The sequence below is a fragment of the Siphateles boraxobius genome, unplaced genomic scaffold, assembly GCF_051911475.1.
Source record: "Siphateles boraxobius isolate OS27281-9 unplaced genomic scaffold, OSU_SipBor_1 55, whole genome shotgun sequence".
In the NCBI taxonomy this organism is placed as follows: Eukaryota; Metazoa; Chordata; class Actinopteri; order Cypriniformes; family Leuciscidae; genus Siphateles; species Siphateles boraxobius.
The window spans coordinates 7,396,188-7,412,493 of NW_027509181.1; the positions used below are offsets into that span (position 1 = coordinate 7,396,188).

The 16,306-nt window shown below is 36.2% G+C and overlaps 1 protein-coding gene across 1 annotated transcript; it reads right to left on the reverse strand.

The window, feature by feature from the left end:
- Positions 1–474: 474 nt before the first annotated feature.
- On the reverse strand, positions 475–13,007 carry tut1 (terminal uridylyl transferase 1, U6 snRNA-specific). Its single transcript, XM_077205989.1, has 10 exons — positions 12,812–13,007; positions 11,797–11,987; positions 10,885–11,085; positions 10,683–10,797; positions 7,230–7,354; positions 6,900–7,126; positions 6,665–6,774; positions 6,109–6,231; positions 4,868–4,960; positions 475–1,936 (listed from the first exon to the last, which is right to left on the reverse strand). The coding sequence occupies exons 1-10, from the start codon at positions 12,885–12,887 to the stop codon at positions 795–797; spliced, it is 2,403 nt and encodes an 800-aa protein (XP_077062104.1). The 5' UTR covers positions 12,888–13,007; the 3' UTR covers positions 475–794.
- Between the last annotated feature and the right edge of the window lie 3,299 nt (positions 13,008–16,306).

The following is a 16,306-nucleotide window of genomic DNA, read 5'->3' on the forward strand; positions in this document are numbered from 1 at the left end:
CAGCAGACACAATTACATAAATTGAATTGTTGGACAAAGATTCCCTTGGACACTTGGTATATGGAACTAAGATATTCTAAAACTGTAACCCCAAAGTAAAATATATCCAAACTGGGAATCAAAAGGCTGGTGAATGCAGGAAAAAAAACGGAAATATAATGGCTGATAATTTTCACTGTAACATTATTCACACTATTGACGGATCTGAATAGAGAAATAAATGCAATAATAGGCTGAAATCTTGAGTGTAACTTTAAAACAATGTACTCGGGCATTTCTCCTTCAAAAATAAAGAAGATACATTTTTAATATATTACAAGCAACTAGTAAGAAAGCCATTGTAAATGTGTACAATATGGAAACTCTGACCTTTTCATTAAGACAACATACTAATAGAATTTCATCATATTAAAAAAGATTACATCGGGTACATAACTATCCATTTTATAAAGAAAGCCACAGTCCAGGTCTCAATGGTTTAAACTTTCAGTTTAAATTTTAATGTGAGTGTTCACATTTATTATAGAGAGGCAAACATGCCAAAATCATGGGGGGGTGGGGGTGGGGCAAAACCCAATTCAAACAGGAAATAAAATTGAACTCAAAACATGCAATAAACAAAAAGCATGTAGTACATTGTTATATTGTCAAAACATAAATCACTAAAATATATTTTTTTGCTTATAAGGTTCCAAAAAAATAGCTTATAAGGCTTCAAAAAGTAGATCTCTTAGCTCTACTTCAAAGTATGCAGATTTTATACAAATTAAACATTTAACCAAAAAAAATTATAATTATGACATTTCAGTAACATCCTCTGCCCTCCCTAGGATCGTTTCTGCCATCTTAGGCAGGAAGGACTCTAGAAAATGGAAGAAGTCTTGAAAGAGGCCTGCAGTATCATGGCAGGGGTGAAAACGGAGGACAACCATGGTGTTTTCATTCCCGCCAACAACTTCTGCATCCACTTTGAACAACAAATCTTGAATTTTCTCCTCTTTCTCCACAATGCTCTGTGTCACCCTGCTTTCAATGTCAATGCAGCCTCCTTCAGGTTTGGAAGTCTCATCACTCGTCTTCAAGATATCTCTCCGCACTTTCCGTCGGCCTGCCCAAACACAGTTCCTTTGAGTCCAAGTCCAGTGGACAGGCTCTGGGTGCTCCATATCAACATCTAGTCTCTGTCTTTTAGCTTGTATAACAGTGGAGGTTGATGGACCCTCCTCCATTATAAGAGGCCTCTTCTTACCAGCTTCACTTTTGGCTTGAGGACCAGTATCTTCTAGACTTTGGTTATTATTCACCTCCATTTCATTTTCATCTCTGTTGGCTTTGTCCAGACTTTGACAAAGGTCTGCAGTTTGATTCTCCTCAGAGGGTGAACATTTTAAAATTTCTTGAAACACCATCTGCACAGCAGAGCAGACCTTTGCAAACCAAAGACCCCTAAAACCCTTCCCAGCCAATGCCAGTTGGGCACGCAAGGGTTCTGGGAGAATGGCTGCCTTGAAAGAGATGCCGACCTCCATAATCTTCTCAGTCTCGACCTTCGGGCGGGGTCCTGCTTCACTTGGCGGTGCAAAGAGCCGCACAAGGCCCCAGGATTTGCCCTTGGCTGATTTGCGCTGGTACTGCAAACTGCGACAGTACTTCTCCGCCTCACAGCATTCTCTCTTGAAGTTCTTTTGCGTTCGTTCGTTAAGGTTCCCGGCCACATTGTGATTTAGCTCAAATGGATCCAGGACATTCATTGGGCCCAGTTTAGGGGCAGAGGAGCGCTTCGGTTTGGGACTGGAGGCCTCTGCAGCGTTTACCACTTCCTCGTCACTTCGAAGGAAGTCTGTAATAGGCAGCACACGACCGTCTCGCAGAGACACCACTGATGCAGGGAAATCAAACTGTGAATAAAAGGTGAAGAATCCAAAAAGCAAAGTGCCTGAGGGAAAGGAGATTGGGAAAGTTATTGGGAGAATAACAATTCACTTGACCATGAACGCACACGTGACATAATTTACATCATTTGCACTGTCTACTGATACCAGTACATACAGTAGCATACTCAAAAAAAAGTATCGAAATATCTGATTGGATGACTGAGCTGTTAAATATAATTTTAGGTTAATACACATTCTTATGGTAATTAAAACAATGATAAAAATGTTGGAGTGTGTTAATTTTGTTAACGAAATCTATGACAAATAAAAAATGTACGTTGACGAGACACCAACATCATTAAATGATAAATAAATGTGACTATATCAACATGCAATATCGTTGACTAAAATGTGACCAAATCACTCTGTTTTGTTAGTAGGAAAAAAAGAAAAATATATATATTTTAAGCCGCTACAAGCTTTCTTGCTTGCGGTTGCCAGATTTCAAGAATTTAAATTCCCCAATCAGAGCTTTTCTGTTAAAAGAAAATGTTTTCTACCCATGTTTTACTTAATCTTTGCAATCTGGTAACCATGCGAAAGTGCTCTCTTTACACTGCGGAAAAAGCATAGATTATCTGAAAACACCAACAAACAAGTAAACTGGAGTTTAGCGATCTCCATTTAAGATAGACCGACTGAATCACATTCATTTAAGCAGAATGTGTCCTGTCACAAGCCGCTTGTGCTGTTTGCTAAATCTGCCATTGTGATGAACTGTAATAAATTCAAACATGGATCTCTCGATTTTTTGCGATAATGTTTGCTAACTGCACTCTCTCAACCTGTGTGTGCTGAGCCCACCCAATCAGAATTTAGGCAAAGATAACTGTTAATCTATTTTTTAGGACTTGGGCATTGATAAAAACAATCTGATGCGGGCTGTGTGTTGAGAAGTTTAATGAAGTGCTGTAGAACGTCCCAACCAATCAAAAAATAACACCAGAAAATAGCTGGACGGTAGAGATGTGCGGTTGGCGGTTATAGCCGCGGACTCCGCGGATAAACCGCGGATCGGGCGGATGATGTGACGAAAAAAAATATTTTAATTAAATTCGGGCGGGTGGCGGGCGGTTTCTAGTCTTGCAGCTGTCATCAGCAGCGCCTTGTATTGCCCAATCAGCGGATGGCGGGCGGGTGCGGTTTTGAAAATTGGTCAAAAACGTTGATGCGGATGGATGGTGGATGGATGCTGAGTTTTGTGATGCGGTTGTGGATGAAATAATAGCCCATCCGCGCATCTCTACTGGACGGAGCATGGAAGCAATGCAAATCAATAAAATGCATATGTATAGTTCAGTTGGAACCTTGCTGTTAAACTGAATGTACGAAACAAACTGTCTGCTTTAATAACACTGAAATAAGAATGCGCTGTTTATCTTTAAATCAGTTACAGGCAACTGTCAAACACGTCAGTCTAGCATGTTTACATTGAAAAATAATAAAAATGCAAGTGTCGTGGAATGGAAAAATGCGCAATGGAAAAATGTGTTCTTTGTGAACAAGTTGTGTTCACTACTAAAGCAACAGTGGGCTTCCATGGCATTTTCTTACAGAATTGTCACTGGACAGTAGAAAGTATTTTATTTAAAGTGAAAATAAGATTAAAAAAAAAAAACTCTCATATCATAGAGAGCTGTGATATAAAATGTTCAGTGTCAATAAACACCAACAGACCACATTTTGTTAAACTTTTTTCCTTATTTATTCGTTTTTCTGATAGTCTATAATTGTCTGTTAACATGGGGGACTTGACTATTATTAGTCTACTGAGTGGTTGAAAGTGAATCAAATGCCATTAATCGCTATTTAATTTTCTAACAATATTGTGTGAAATAACCATTCACAATTACTGAACAACCTTTTTCATATTAGATTTCTATGATTATCTCCAGTATTTATTGACTGAAAACTAGCCCATGTTGCTCCTGATGGTAGATGTAGTAGCTACATCATTACACAGCATATGTAAACAGAATATTCAGCATGTTCCTGTTTCAAAAGCAGCTTTCTAACAAAAAAAAAACATTTACATAATAAAACAAATCAAAAATACTAATATTCTGGTAGATAAATTATATTACTACATTAGAAGAACTAATTGAGTACAGCAGGGTGGGTCAACATTAGCCAACCATTTACCATTTAGATAAATGGCAATAAGACAATCTCAGAGGAAATAGGAAGACATTTCCCTATTTATTCTGGGATTGCATTACCCACAGAGGATACATGTAACAGCCTTTGTTAACGTGAAAAAAAGTTTATTAAAAGTAATATAGTGTATTGAAATATGGTTGACAACCAGTTTAAATTAACATTTTAAATATCAGATTATTACCTAGTTACATGAATATGTAATTAGAAGAGTATCCAACTCTGTATCCAAACTATAAGTTGCGATGTTTAATAAAATATTTAGACCTGTATGGATCAAAAGTCAAATTCAGCATGACTTTTAAACTGTACAACTTCTTTGGCTGCGCAAGATGAGAACAGTAACCAGACAGAATGCTGATTAAATGATAGTTCACCCAAAAATGACATGTCTGTCATCAGTTACTTAGCATCATGTCGTTCCAAACCTGTACGGCTTTCTTTGTTCTGTGGAACATAAAATAAAATATTTTGAAGAATGTTGGTAGACAAACAGTTTTAGTTCCCATTAACTAAAAAAATGGAAGTCAATCGGAACAAAACATTCTTCAAAATATCCTTTTTTGTGTGCAGCAGAAGAAAGAAATGCATACAGGTTTGTAATGACATGAGGGCGAGTAAATAATGACAGAATTTTAATTTGAATCGAAAACCGATTTCCATGTCAACATGAGCACCACTTGTCACCTTATTAAGCATAACTGGTTTAAGCACGTTCATGTAAACACTCACTGATAAGTCAACTGAAATGAGCTAAAAGCATGTGTGGTACTTACAGAGATCTTCAGTGTTTTTGCTGGGTGGTACACTAAAGGGCTGACTAGGAAATGTACAATCCCTTTCCTCAATAACACACTCTTCTTCTTCACCTACACAAACAAAAAAAACATTTTAAATAGTGCTGTCGAATATAATCGTTTTTACGATGCATTGCCCTGCTGATGTGAACAATTCTGCATCGATGCCCAAAAACAAAAGAATCTTTGAATTTGTTTTTATTAAATAGGCATATGAGACATAATAATGTGCTGTTATTGATGATGCGGTTTTTATGAAAAGAACATGCATGAACGTGAATGAGTGCAGGATGTGCTTAATGTTCTTGATGTTAAAAAGAGTTAGGAACGATAAGTCACGAAAAAGATCTCAATACGTTACTTGCGCTGACTAACACACACCCAAAGCGGGCGCACAAAAAGACACCTCTCTCAGACAGCATGTGATCATGAATTCAGTTCTCTTTAGTGGCATATTCCACTTGAACGGATAATGTTTTCAAAATATCTGTCATGAGTATTCATGGAAACATTGTCGGTTAAGTCTTATGTGAACGGAAACAGTTAGGGGGATCCTGATGTCTAACATTATATTAGATCCGTGCATTAGGTCTAATAGGTACAATATAATAAATCTGCTTCTGTCTGTCATTAATGTTAATCGAGGAACAAAAGAAAATAGGGAACCGCTCACTGCTCTTTTCTAAACATTTGTAGGTTTAATCAATGATGTGTAATAAATACATGAAAGACTGCAGTGATTACTTTTACATTTAATTATTACATTTCTGTATTTCTTTGTCATCAGCTTCTGTTAAATAGATGTAAAAAATGAAAAAATTTATGTAAAGCATTGTTAAATTAGTTTGTTTCTTCCTAATAATGTATTCGCTCTATTGTTTGTTATTTGCATCTTTGTTCTTATTTTTAATAACAAAGATAAAATAAAAATAACTATATTCTGATTATTAATATAATAATTATTTTAAAAAAGTATTGGAGGAGAAGATGCATTGTGATGCTCCGAGAATTGTAATCGAATCAAAAGGCAAGTGAAGATTCAAACCTAATTATTAACACTTTTAATACACATCTCATACTATCACAAGATATACTGTTTTGTCTGGCTTCCTATTGGTTTTGTATGTAATATTTCTTTGAAAAATTTGTATTAAGTAATAAAATACAGATAAAACAACTGATTAAGGAAGTTAAATAAACAGTAGTCCAGATTAACGCACAGGCCATGTTCTTGAGCTGATTCACAGAGGGAAGCACAAGAGGGTCTCGATTCTGAAGGTAGAAGATCACCAGCAGTGTAAGAGCGTAATTGTTCAACAACGGTCCAGGGCCAGACAGGTTCCCTATGACATCAGAAATGTACAAGGTTTAACTCAGAAAACTGTACATGCATCAAGAAATGTCCAGGCCGTCATACAGTGTTTCACCTCAAAATCAAAAGAAAAAAGTAGTTATATTTTGCATAATGAAAATGAAACTTAGTTTTAGAAACATTAAAAGAGTTTGCAACAAAGCTAATTTTATCCCCTGCCTTAATTGTCTCAATACTGTAATTTAAAAAAAAGTCTGAATTATTTTAACACTGACTTTAATTAAAAAACAAGAGGATTTATTACTTTTCTACAAGTAAGTGTTATCATTTTACAGTATTGAGAATAATTTTTTTGCACTGAAAATGTATGTTATAATCACAACAACTGTCACAATAAAAAACTTAGCCTTAAAATTACAGAATGTACCTTTTTTATAGACAATTATCATATAAAACTATATTACCTGCTAATTGTTTCTGCTTAGCCCATAATCGGATGGCGTAGACTAAGGGTCGCAGTCTGGAATCAATGCCGGAACACAACTGCAGAAATCGAGTGTTTCTTACTGCCAATCTGGTGCAAAAAGGGAAGACAATATAGACAAAGATTTCACAAACCTTAAGTATACTACTCTCAAATGGGGTGCTACATTCAAAGTGGTTCATTTTACAAAATGGCCAAAAATAACTGTTTTCAACCTATTGTTGATTGTGATGTCTCCTTGGAGGTTGAGCTCTCGATGACTGAACTTGACCACAGGAAGTCGGGCAGTGCTGAGAGTCTGTACTTTGTGTACACCTGGAACGCACTTCCTCAAAATGGCTGCAACGAGCTCCAAAATTTCAACAGGAGTGGCAGTGGACAGGTCAATGTCGGACAAAATGGAGTCTTCAGAATGGCAATCCTCAGACTGATTTTCTCCTGTCTGTTGAAATGAGTAGTTTTAGACATGTTACAGATAGATGTAAATAGATTCATTATTTGATGTTTGAGTTCACAGATGTCCAGTATTAGTGGTGCTAACGCACCAATCCAGTAGTCTTTGCGCGAGCTTGAAATGCTTTGGTGTTCTCAAGGTCGAGGAACAGATCAAGGTCACAGGAGTGAATCCCAAATGTGTTCACAGAGGAGCCAAAGGGCACAATCTGGCAATCTATAACACAAAGAATTTTTTTAATCATTAGAAAATGAACAGGAAACATACTTGGAAATAAAGCTTCTTCAGATGCGGAAATAAAGCTTCTTCAGATGCAGAAACAATTCCAGATGTATTGCTGCTAAAAATAAAATGTTGCACTATATTCTGCAATGATTACAGTCACTTGGAATATGGAAAAGCTTACATTCAGCAGATGGAAATAATGCCATTACTTTGATTTTGTCGAGAGAAAAGATAACTAGAACACTGTTGTCAAATCTAAGTTGTGGCATACTTTACTCTGGCATTACATGGCTTGCCCATCCACATCTCTTTGATCCCGATATACAGTATACCCACCCATTATAAAAAGTCTTTCTACAAAAAAACTAAACATTGATACACATGATAATTTGATTAATGCTATGCTTTTACTCAACACTTACTGTAAACCACCATCGAGTGTTTGTAATAAACATTGAGTGTTGTAATGTAATCGAAAGATCCCAATGACTTTAGTTTGTATCAGTCACTCCTCTCTTCATTCTCTGCAAATGTCTGGTAAAATAGTACCACAACAAAATTAACAATTCCTCTGACTCTCACCCACTTTTCAAAAACATTTTCATCTCTTCTTTATCCTCCTCCTTCCCATCCTTCAACAACTCTAACAGCTGAGGACTATTCTTCATAGATAAAACAACCACTATCAGTGACCATTTCTCCACACCACAAACTGACATCACATCTTAACAACACACACAGCATATGATTGCTGCTTTTGACACATAACGACCAGATCCTCCAGTCAACCTCATGACGAAGGGCATCTCACAAACCACACTCCAGTGATTCAAGTCTAACCTCTCAGGTAGGTCCTTTGGAGTGTCTTGGAGGGGTGAGGTTTCTAAGTCGCAACATCTGACTACTGGAGTGACTCAGGGCTTGGTGCTGGGACCACTTCTCTTCTCCATCTACACGTCATCACTAGAATCTGTCATTCAGAAACATGGCTTTTCCTATCACCTTTCCTATGTTTATGACACACAACTCTACCTCTCATTCCAGCCAGATGATTCGACATTAGCTGCCAGACAGACATTTCTGACTGAATGGAGGACCACCAAATTCAACTCAATTTTGCAAAGACAACTGCTTGTGGTCTCAGCCAACCCAACACTTCATCACAACTTCTCCATTCAGCTAGCTTTCTCAACCATAACTCCTTCCAGGACAGCCAGGAACCTTGAAATTGTGATTGATGATCCGTTAAATTTCACAGACCTCATTGCTAGAACTACCCGGTCCTGCAGATTTGCCTTGTACAACATTAGGAGGATCAGGCCCTTCCCATCAGAGCATGCTACACAACTCCATGTCCAAGCTCTTGCTCTATCTAGACTGGACTATTGTAATGCTCTCTTAGCAGGGCCTTTCAGGATGCACTGTCAAACCTCTGCAACTGATCCAGAATGCTGCAGCAAGAGTGGTCTTAAACGGACAGAAGAGTGCACGTCAATAGCCGCTAGCATCAAAGTCAAGGCACTGATGTTTGCCTACAGAACAACCACAGGTTATGCACCCCTATACCTAAACTCACTACTTCAGACTTAAGTGCCCTCGAGAAGCTTGCACTCTGCAAGTAAACGGCACTATGTGGTTCCATCTCAAAGAGGCACCAAATCACTTTTACAGACCTTTACCTTGACTGTTCCCTGCTGGTGGAATGACCTGTCTAAGTCCACCCGAGCATTTAGCCATTTTCAAGAAACAGCTAAAGCTTTTTGTCACCACTTGACCTATCGCTCAGGTAACATTTTATATACAGGGTGGGTACAATTAATGGTTTATCAACATTTTCAAGTGTAACCATAACCAGATATTGTCATTAAACCCATTCAGTTACAAATTATGTACTATCTAAAATCAGAAAAGGCAGGGCAGGTCATGAACACGTAATATAAGTGACACGTGCAGCGAATGATCTTATCAAAAATCATTAAAGAAAAGAAAGAAAAAAAAGAAATGATGATTCTGAAAGAAATTCAAAATAAACGTGTAAATATAGCCTAACATTCACTAGGAGGCACAAATGCAAAGTCAGAATTTTGAGGAGAAAATATGCAATTACCAATTTTGTGGCGTGTAATGGAAAAGTAAGATAATGAGTTGTGTAACAAATTACTGTTGTCAGGGAGTAATGAGTAAAGTAATAATAATAATAAATTGAGTAATAAATTACATTTACACGAGCCCAACAAAGATTGTAACATACATGAAAGTGTAATGGATTATCAAAAAAGAAAAATAGGTCAAACTTGTTTCTATCCAATATTGTTGATTGGATTTTGAGATGTGGCTAATGAACTCAAGTGTTGGCAGATAAATGCGTGCTTGCAGGAACGGGGTTTAAGCAGACTAAATGATTGAAGAAGTCCTGTATACGTCATCTGAGATAAATCTATCATTTTCACCGGTCTAGGTTCACAGGTCCAGTTATGACATTGATTAAACATTATGAGGTCAAACATTAAAAAAAAAAAAGAAAGAAATACATGCACAGATACATTTTCCAAAATAAGATCTATAGCATGCATTTAGAAAAAAGGTGAGACAGGGTGAGATTTCATTTCATGATGGCTTTAAACACTCTTGTCTAGGGGCTCCCAAAAAGGATTTTAAGCTACTATTTCAATAGTTTAATGATGCATTTGCATGTTTATGGTTCACTAATTTTGGTTAATGGTCACATGACATGCACATTGTAGCTGGACTTTGAAGTGGACACAAACCTCTTTTTAGTCGTGATAAGTGTCTCAGTCCACATTATTGCCACTGGTGTTTATAGGAATCCAATCAAATCTAATAATAATAATAAACAACACTAATTATTATTATTACTAGTTTTAACTTTAAAATGAAAACAGAAATACATATAAATGTATACATTACAATTGTACTGTAAAATAAAATATGTGCTAATTTTGTTTTATTTTACACTAAAAGTTTTAATACAAATATTTATCTTAAATTCTTTACTTTCAAATATTCAAACCTTCAAACATTTAACACTTTATAAACTTTTGTTTTTTGTGAACTTTTGTCCACAAAAATGTTGGAAATTATACAAAAGTGCATGTAAATAGTGTGAACCCACCACACACTGCATTTCCAAATGTATGTTAAATTCATAGCACATGCAGAGATTAAGTTTTCTGCATTTGATTTAATTATTAGCTTTTCATAAACTAACGAACCCCTTCAGTTTCATCACGAAACCCCGGTTTATAGGATAAGGATGCAATGATGGAAATCTGGTTCAAGTTTTGAGTTAAGTATGGACCTGGAAAGAACTCTGTGAAGACTTCCTGTAGCAGCTGAACTAGGAGATCTCTCACTTTCTTCTCATTGTCATTCAGCTCAAAAAACTCCACCACCTTTTGCATCTGCTCATTGACCTTTTACACACAAAAAGAAAAGAAAACGTAAAAATGAGAAAAAGCTTTAAAACAAGAAAGCTGTGTGAATGTAGAACACTTTCTTACAGATGTAGCCTTGCAGAGCTCATAGTTGAGTTTGTCCAGGCTGATCTGGGTGTTTTTGGGTTTCCCCCTGCTGGACAGTTTGAAGTCTTTCCTCTCTCTGGGCTTGACACGGAGCTGGAGTCCGTTGAGCTGATGCTGTAGCTGTTCCAGAGCTGTCTGAGCGTTCATCGGCTCGGAGAACTCCACTATAGCATATACACCCTACACAAAACAACAACTCTCACATTAACTCACCATAACACATTAACGCATTATAACATTCATATAGTGTTTGCATGTGTCTTGACACTGTAAACCTCTAGACAGCGCTGGGAGATCCAGAGAGAGCGTTTAAATTTGCTGCATTAGTAATACGAATTTATTGATGTGACTTGCATAAACCCATTTTGGTATGCTTTGAAAGGCTGCCTTGTGAAAGCGAACCGAACCAAGAAAAAAATGCAACATTGCAACAAATTAAGTCCCTGTTTCAGAACAAAACAAACGATCTATAGGTGCGAAAACACCTTAAAAGGAAAGGTGATATGACCATAGACTGGATGTGACACAGTGTTAAACATGCCTCTATCCAAACTTTTGCAGCAATCAAATTCAAATGTTTATATTTACAAAATACAATTAAGTTGGACAGTGAAAACATTGGAAATCTTTTCTTTGTACTTTTTTGTCAGATAAATAAAGGTAAAATAGAAAAAACAAAAATAACAAATTCTTGATTTTTTTGTATTTTACAAATGTCCCGACTTTTCTGGAAATGTGGTTGTAAATTGGGAATGAAATTCCAGGATAATTTCATATTCTGAATTTGATTTATGGCAGACCTTCAAATAAAGATGCAAGCGAGACAAAGATCAAATGATTACCATGAGAATTACCGGTATACCACATGATAAAGATAGTGTATATATTAACCTTGTCCTTGTCCATGATCACATCTGACACCGGCCCAAACTGTGTGAAATACTCCTTCAGATCGGTTTGAGAGGTGTCTGGTTTAAAGCCACTCACAAACACGCTGTTTTCCTCCTGAGCTTTACGCTGAGCTCTGAGCCGCTGCAGATGCTGGTGCTTTTTTCCTTTAACATGATCTTCCAAGCTCGGCTCTGCACAAAAAACACTTCAGTTAAACGTGAAAGCAACATCGTTGATGGAATACCGGTGTATATAAACAGTCAAATGTTTATGATGATTTTCTAAATTCATATTTTCGGTAACACTTCTTTACAGTAAGTTTCCTTTAGTTAACATGAACTAAGAATGAACAATACTTGACCATCATTTATTGATCTTAATGTTTATTTCAGCATTTACTAATACATTATTAAAATCAAAAGTTGTATTTGTTAACATCATATAATGCTTTGTGAACTAACATAAACAAACAATGAGCGACAGTGTAATTATGAACCAACATTAACAAAAATGAATAATTAGACTACTGTAACAAATGTATTGCTCACTGTTAGTTGATGTTAGTTAATACACTAATGTTAACCATGACTCAAAATGAGACCATTTTATAAAGTATTACCATCTTATGCATATTATTCATTTGTTTTTTCTTTTATTAATTCTATCTTTGAATTGTATACTTCATATATTAACCATCATCAAATATCCATGTATTTAGTTGATAATTTAAGTTTCCTTAATTCTGTTAGATTTATATCCACTTGTATACCAGAAACAGTGCATAGTGCATACTATGTCTATCTATTTTAGCAGCATTACCATATTTACAAAACTCAAACATAAAGAAATACCGTAGTATCATCATAGTCCATATAATGTGTAAAACCGTACTTTTGGCTAACAATGAACTAAATATAGTGGCAATTACTGTGTTATAACAAGTTAGAAACTTCTAGAAACGTGTCACACTTGTGTTAACGTTAGCTATGCTGCTTTTTAGTTTATTACAACTTACTGTTGGGTATATTAACATTGCAGAGGTTGCAGTGAAATCCTCTTTGCGTTGTCTGGATGTCTTTATCGAGCTCCATTGAGAGAGGCTGTGCTGGTAATTCCAAAGAAAAGCGTCCGAGTTGCTACATAAAACAACTCAAATCTCCCTCCATGATGTTCCGCTCCGTCCGTCCCCGTAATTCTTCCGATAGAAACATGGAGGGGGATATTTTTGTTCCGCCCTTCAGAAGGGAAGTTTGCCAGAGATAATCTGATGAAATTACAAGTTATTTCTTGTAACTTTAAAGTTAAAGTTATTTATTTTGTATTAATGCATGTAAATTTTGTGTATACAATAAAAAGTGCAATGAAAAATACTGTTAACTGAATAGAAAAATACCGAACACAATATGCAACCAAAAGTACTTTACTTTCTATTGAGTTGCATGACTTTGTTAGAGTATCATCTAGGAAATAAATACAGGTTTTGCATTTTTATTCCAAAAGGACTGTTTTAAAAATGTATTATAATATATCACAATTTGCAATATTTAGCTGTGCTGTCAAAAGGGAAGTTATATCTGTAATATAACAATGCTGTACATACATTTAACTAGATTTACTAAAAATTATGTAATGCACTCACAAAACAGGGTTTAATATCAACATTTTAGAGTCACTCCTTCTTAATCCTATACTTCCAATTGCAATATTTGCCAATGATGAGCTGAGTGAGGGGAAACCCCGATAGGTGGGTAGTTTCTCGTTACCTCTTTCAGTAATGCAAAAACATCTAAGAAGAAAAAACTACTTGCTCAGTTTTTGGCTCAAAACTGCAAGTAAATTTGTTTTGCTCAGATGGGATCATCCAGGACAACCAAAGTAAAAGCATTGCCTAAAGGGTGTTGTGATTGTGAAGATGACATTTATAGATGGCATACACAAATGCTTGCGGTTATCCAGATTTCCCAACATACTGTACTGTGATGACACAATGACTTCCAGTTTCCAGGACAGGGCCCAGTTGTTCAAAAGTTTTATGGATCAGAATTATCTAGATTTGAAAATCCCATGTTTTGCTGTCCAGGATCAGGTAATCCATCTTACTTTTGTGCTGTTTTTTTAAAGCAAAATTGGATTGGAACACCCTGATCCAGATACACACTTAGTCAGAATATCAAATCAAGTGCTCGAAATAGGATCACATGTCACAATGTAGCCCAGGTTACCTTAAGAACAACAGGAATGCTGCGTCCCAATTGGCCTACTTATACTACGCCCTAGAAGTATGTACTCTTTTTTTTGTAAAGAAAAAGTAGCCTATACATACTTTTGATTAAAACAGAAACAAAAGATTCTGACCGGAAATAGTAGACAAACCGGGTATCTTTGGAATACTCATTCAACATACTACGATTTGGGACGTTCATTCTATTTTCAAATACTATTTAGGACGGATAGTATGCGAATTGGGATGCAGTGGGTCACTTTAAGTGCACAAAAGTTTCTGAACTACATAAACAAACAAACATCCCCTTCCATTTTCAATTTTCTTTAAATAATCAGACCCCTACAGTGGCACTTAAGGGACATGGTGATGGACAAAAATATGAGATAAATACTATATAGGCCTATTATATGTATTTTTGCGTTCTCTCACAAAAGTTTTGCATTTTCCCCCAAAGAAACTTTGCATTTATTCGCAAAGAACTCAAAAGTTTTGAGAGTGAATACAAAGTTTCTTGGGGGAACGCAAAACATTGCAAGATATTTGCATAAGAATGCAAAAGCATTAATCATAATCTAATCTTTCCTCCTACCTCGTATTTCACCTCCCATCACCATGTCCCTTTAAAGGGATAGTTCACCCAAAACTGAAAATTTTGTCGCTGCTTTCCCTCAAGTTGTTCCAAACCTGTATGAATTTCTTTCTTCTGTTGAGCACAAAAGAAGATATTTTGAAGAATGTTGATAACCAGAGATAGTTGATGGTAGCTATGACTTCCAAATAGAGGGTGGTTAGAATTAATGGCACCCCTAGTAAATATGATCAAAACTGGCTGTAAAAAATGAAATCTGCATAGTTCAATCCTTTTGAATTTTCATTCAAAAATTGGCAAAAATCTAACCTTTCATTGAAGTGAAAGAATTGAAAGTGGGGGGAAATCACATTATGAAATAAAAAATTTTCTCCAAAACACATTGGCCACAATTATTGGTACCCCTAGAATTTTTTACGAGTAAAATATCTCTGAAGTATATTCCCATTAATGTTTACCTTTTTTAGCACACCAGGGTGACTAGGAACATGACATTGTCCAGCCATGACTTCTTGTTTCACAGGAGTTTAAATGAAGAAACACAAAGGCCAAATTCCCTCACATTGAGTAAAACCAAAGAATAGTTCTGATGTGCATCAAAAGATTGAGCATCACAAAATAGAAAGTGATAGAATAGCAGATAGAAAATAATTGAGAAGTTCCAATCAACTAAAGATGATACGAATCTGCCAGGAAGAGGACGTGTCTCTATATTGTCTTAATGCAGGGTGAGGAGGAAAGTTTGAGTGGCCAAAGACTCTCCAAGGATCACAGACGGAGAATTGCAGAGATTACTTGAGTCTTGGAGGTCAGAAAGCCTATATAAATGTAAAAAAAAAAAAAAAAAAAAAAAAAAAAAAAATTTCAACCAACCCCTACATCACCACATGTTGTTTGGGAGGGTTTCAAGAAAAATCCTCCTTGCTCATCCAAAAACAAACTCCAGCATATTCATTTGGCAGAAACGAATGGAACTTTAAACGGCACAGGGTTTTGTGGTCGGTTGAAACTAAAAAAAGAGCTTTTTGGCAGCAAACACACTAGTACCCCATATGTAAAATTTAATATACAGTTGGATCTTTAATGTTGTGGACATATTTTTCTGCTGGAGGTCCTGGACTTCTTGTTCAGATACATGGCATCGTGGATTCTATCAATTATCAACAGATTAAAAAAAATCAAAACCTGACGCCTTCTGCTAGAAATCTTATAGCGGGCCATGTTTGGATCTTCCATCTGGACAACGATCCAAGACAAACATCAAAATCAACACAAAAATTTGTTACGGAGCACAAAATGGAAGCTTCTGCCATGACCGTCCCAGTTCCCTGAACAGATGAGTTGAGTGAACTGAAGAGAAGCACCAACATGGATCTGGGAATCTGAAGGATCTGGAGAGATTCTGTATGGAGGAATGGTCTCTGATCTCTTCTCAGTTGTTCTCCAAACTCATCAGGCATTGTAGGAGAAAACTCAGAGCTGTTATTTTGTCAAAAGGAGATTGCAAAAAGTATTTAATAAAAGGGTGCCAATAATTGTGGGCAACGTGTTTTGGAGAAAAACATTTCATAATGTGGATTTTGTGATCTAATCAGAATTCAGAATCCTTTGTTTCTTTAGATCCAATCCGATAGTAGACATCTGATCAGATTACTTTTGAACAACTGGGCCCAGAAAAACTTGTCAGAAGTGGAATG

What these genes read in the sequence shown, in the direction of transcription:
- tut1 (XM_077205989.1), bottom strand. Translation starts at nt 12,887, where the DNA reads ATGGAGCTCGATAAAGACATCCAGACAACGCAAAGAGGATTTCACTGC. An exon ending in TGATCATGGACAAGGACAAG is followed by an intron (nt 11,086 to 11,796) that starts GTTAATATATAC and finishes TGTTTTGTGTAG; the next exon opens with GGTGTATATGCTATAGTGGA. An exon ending in CAAAAACACTGAAGATCTCT is followed by an intron (nt 1,937 to 4,867) that starts GTAAGTACCACA and finishes CCTTTCCCTCAG; the next exon opens with GCACTTTGCTTTTTGGATTC.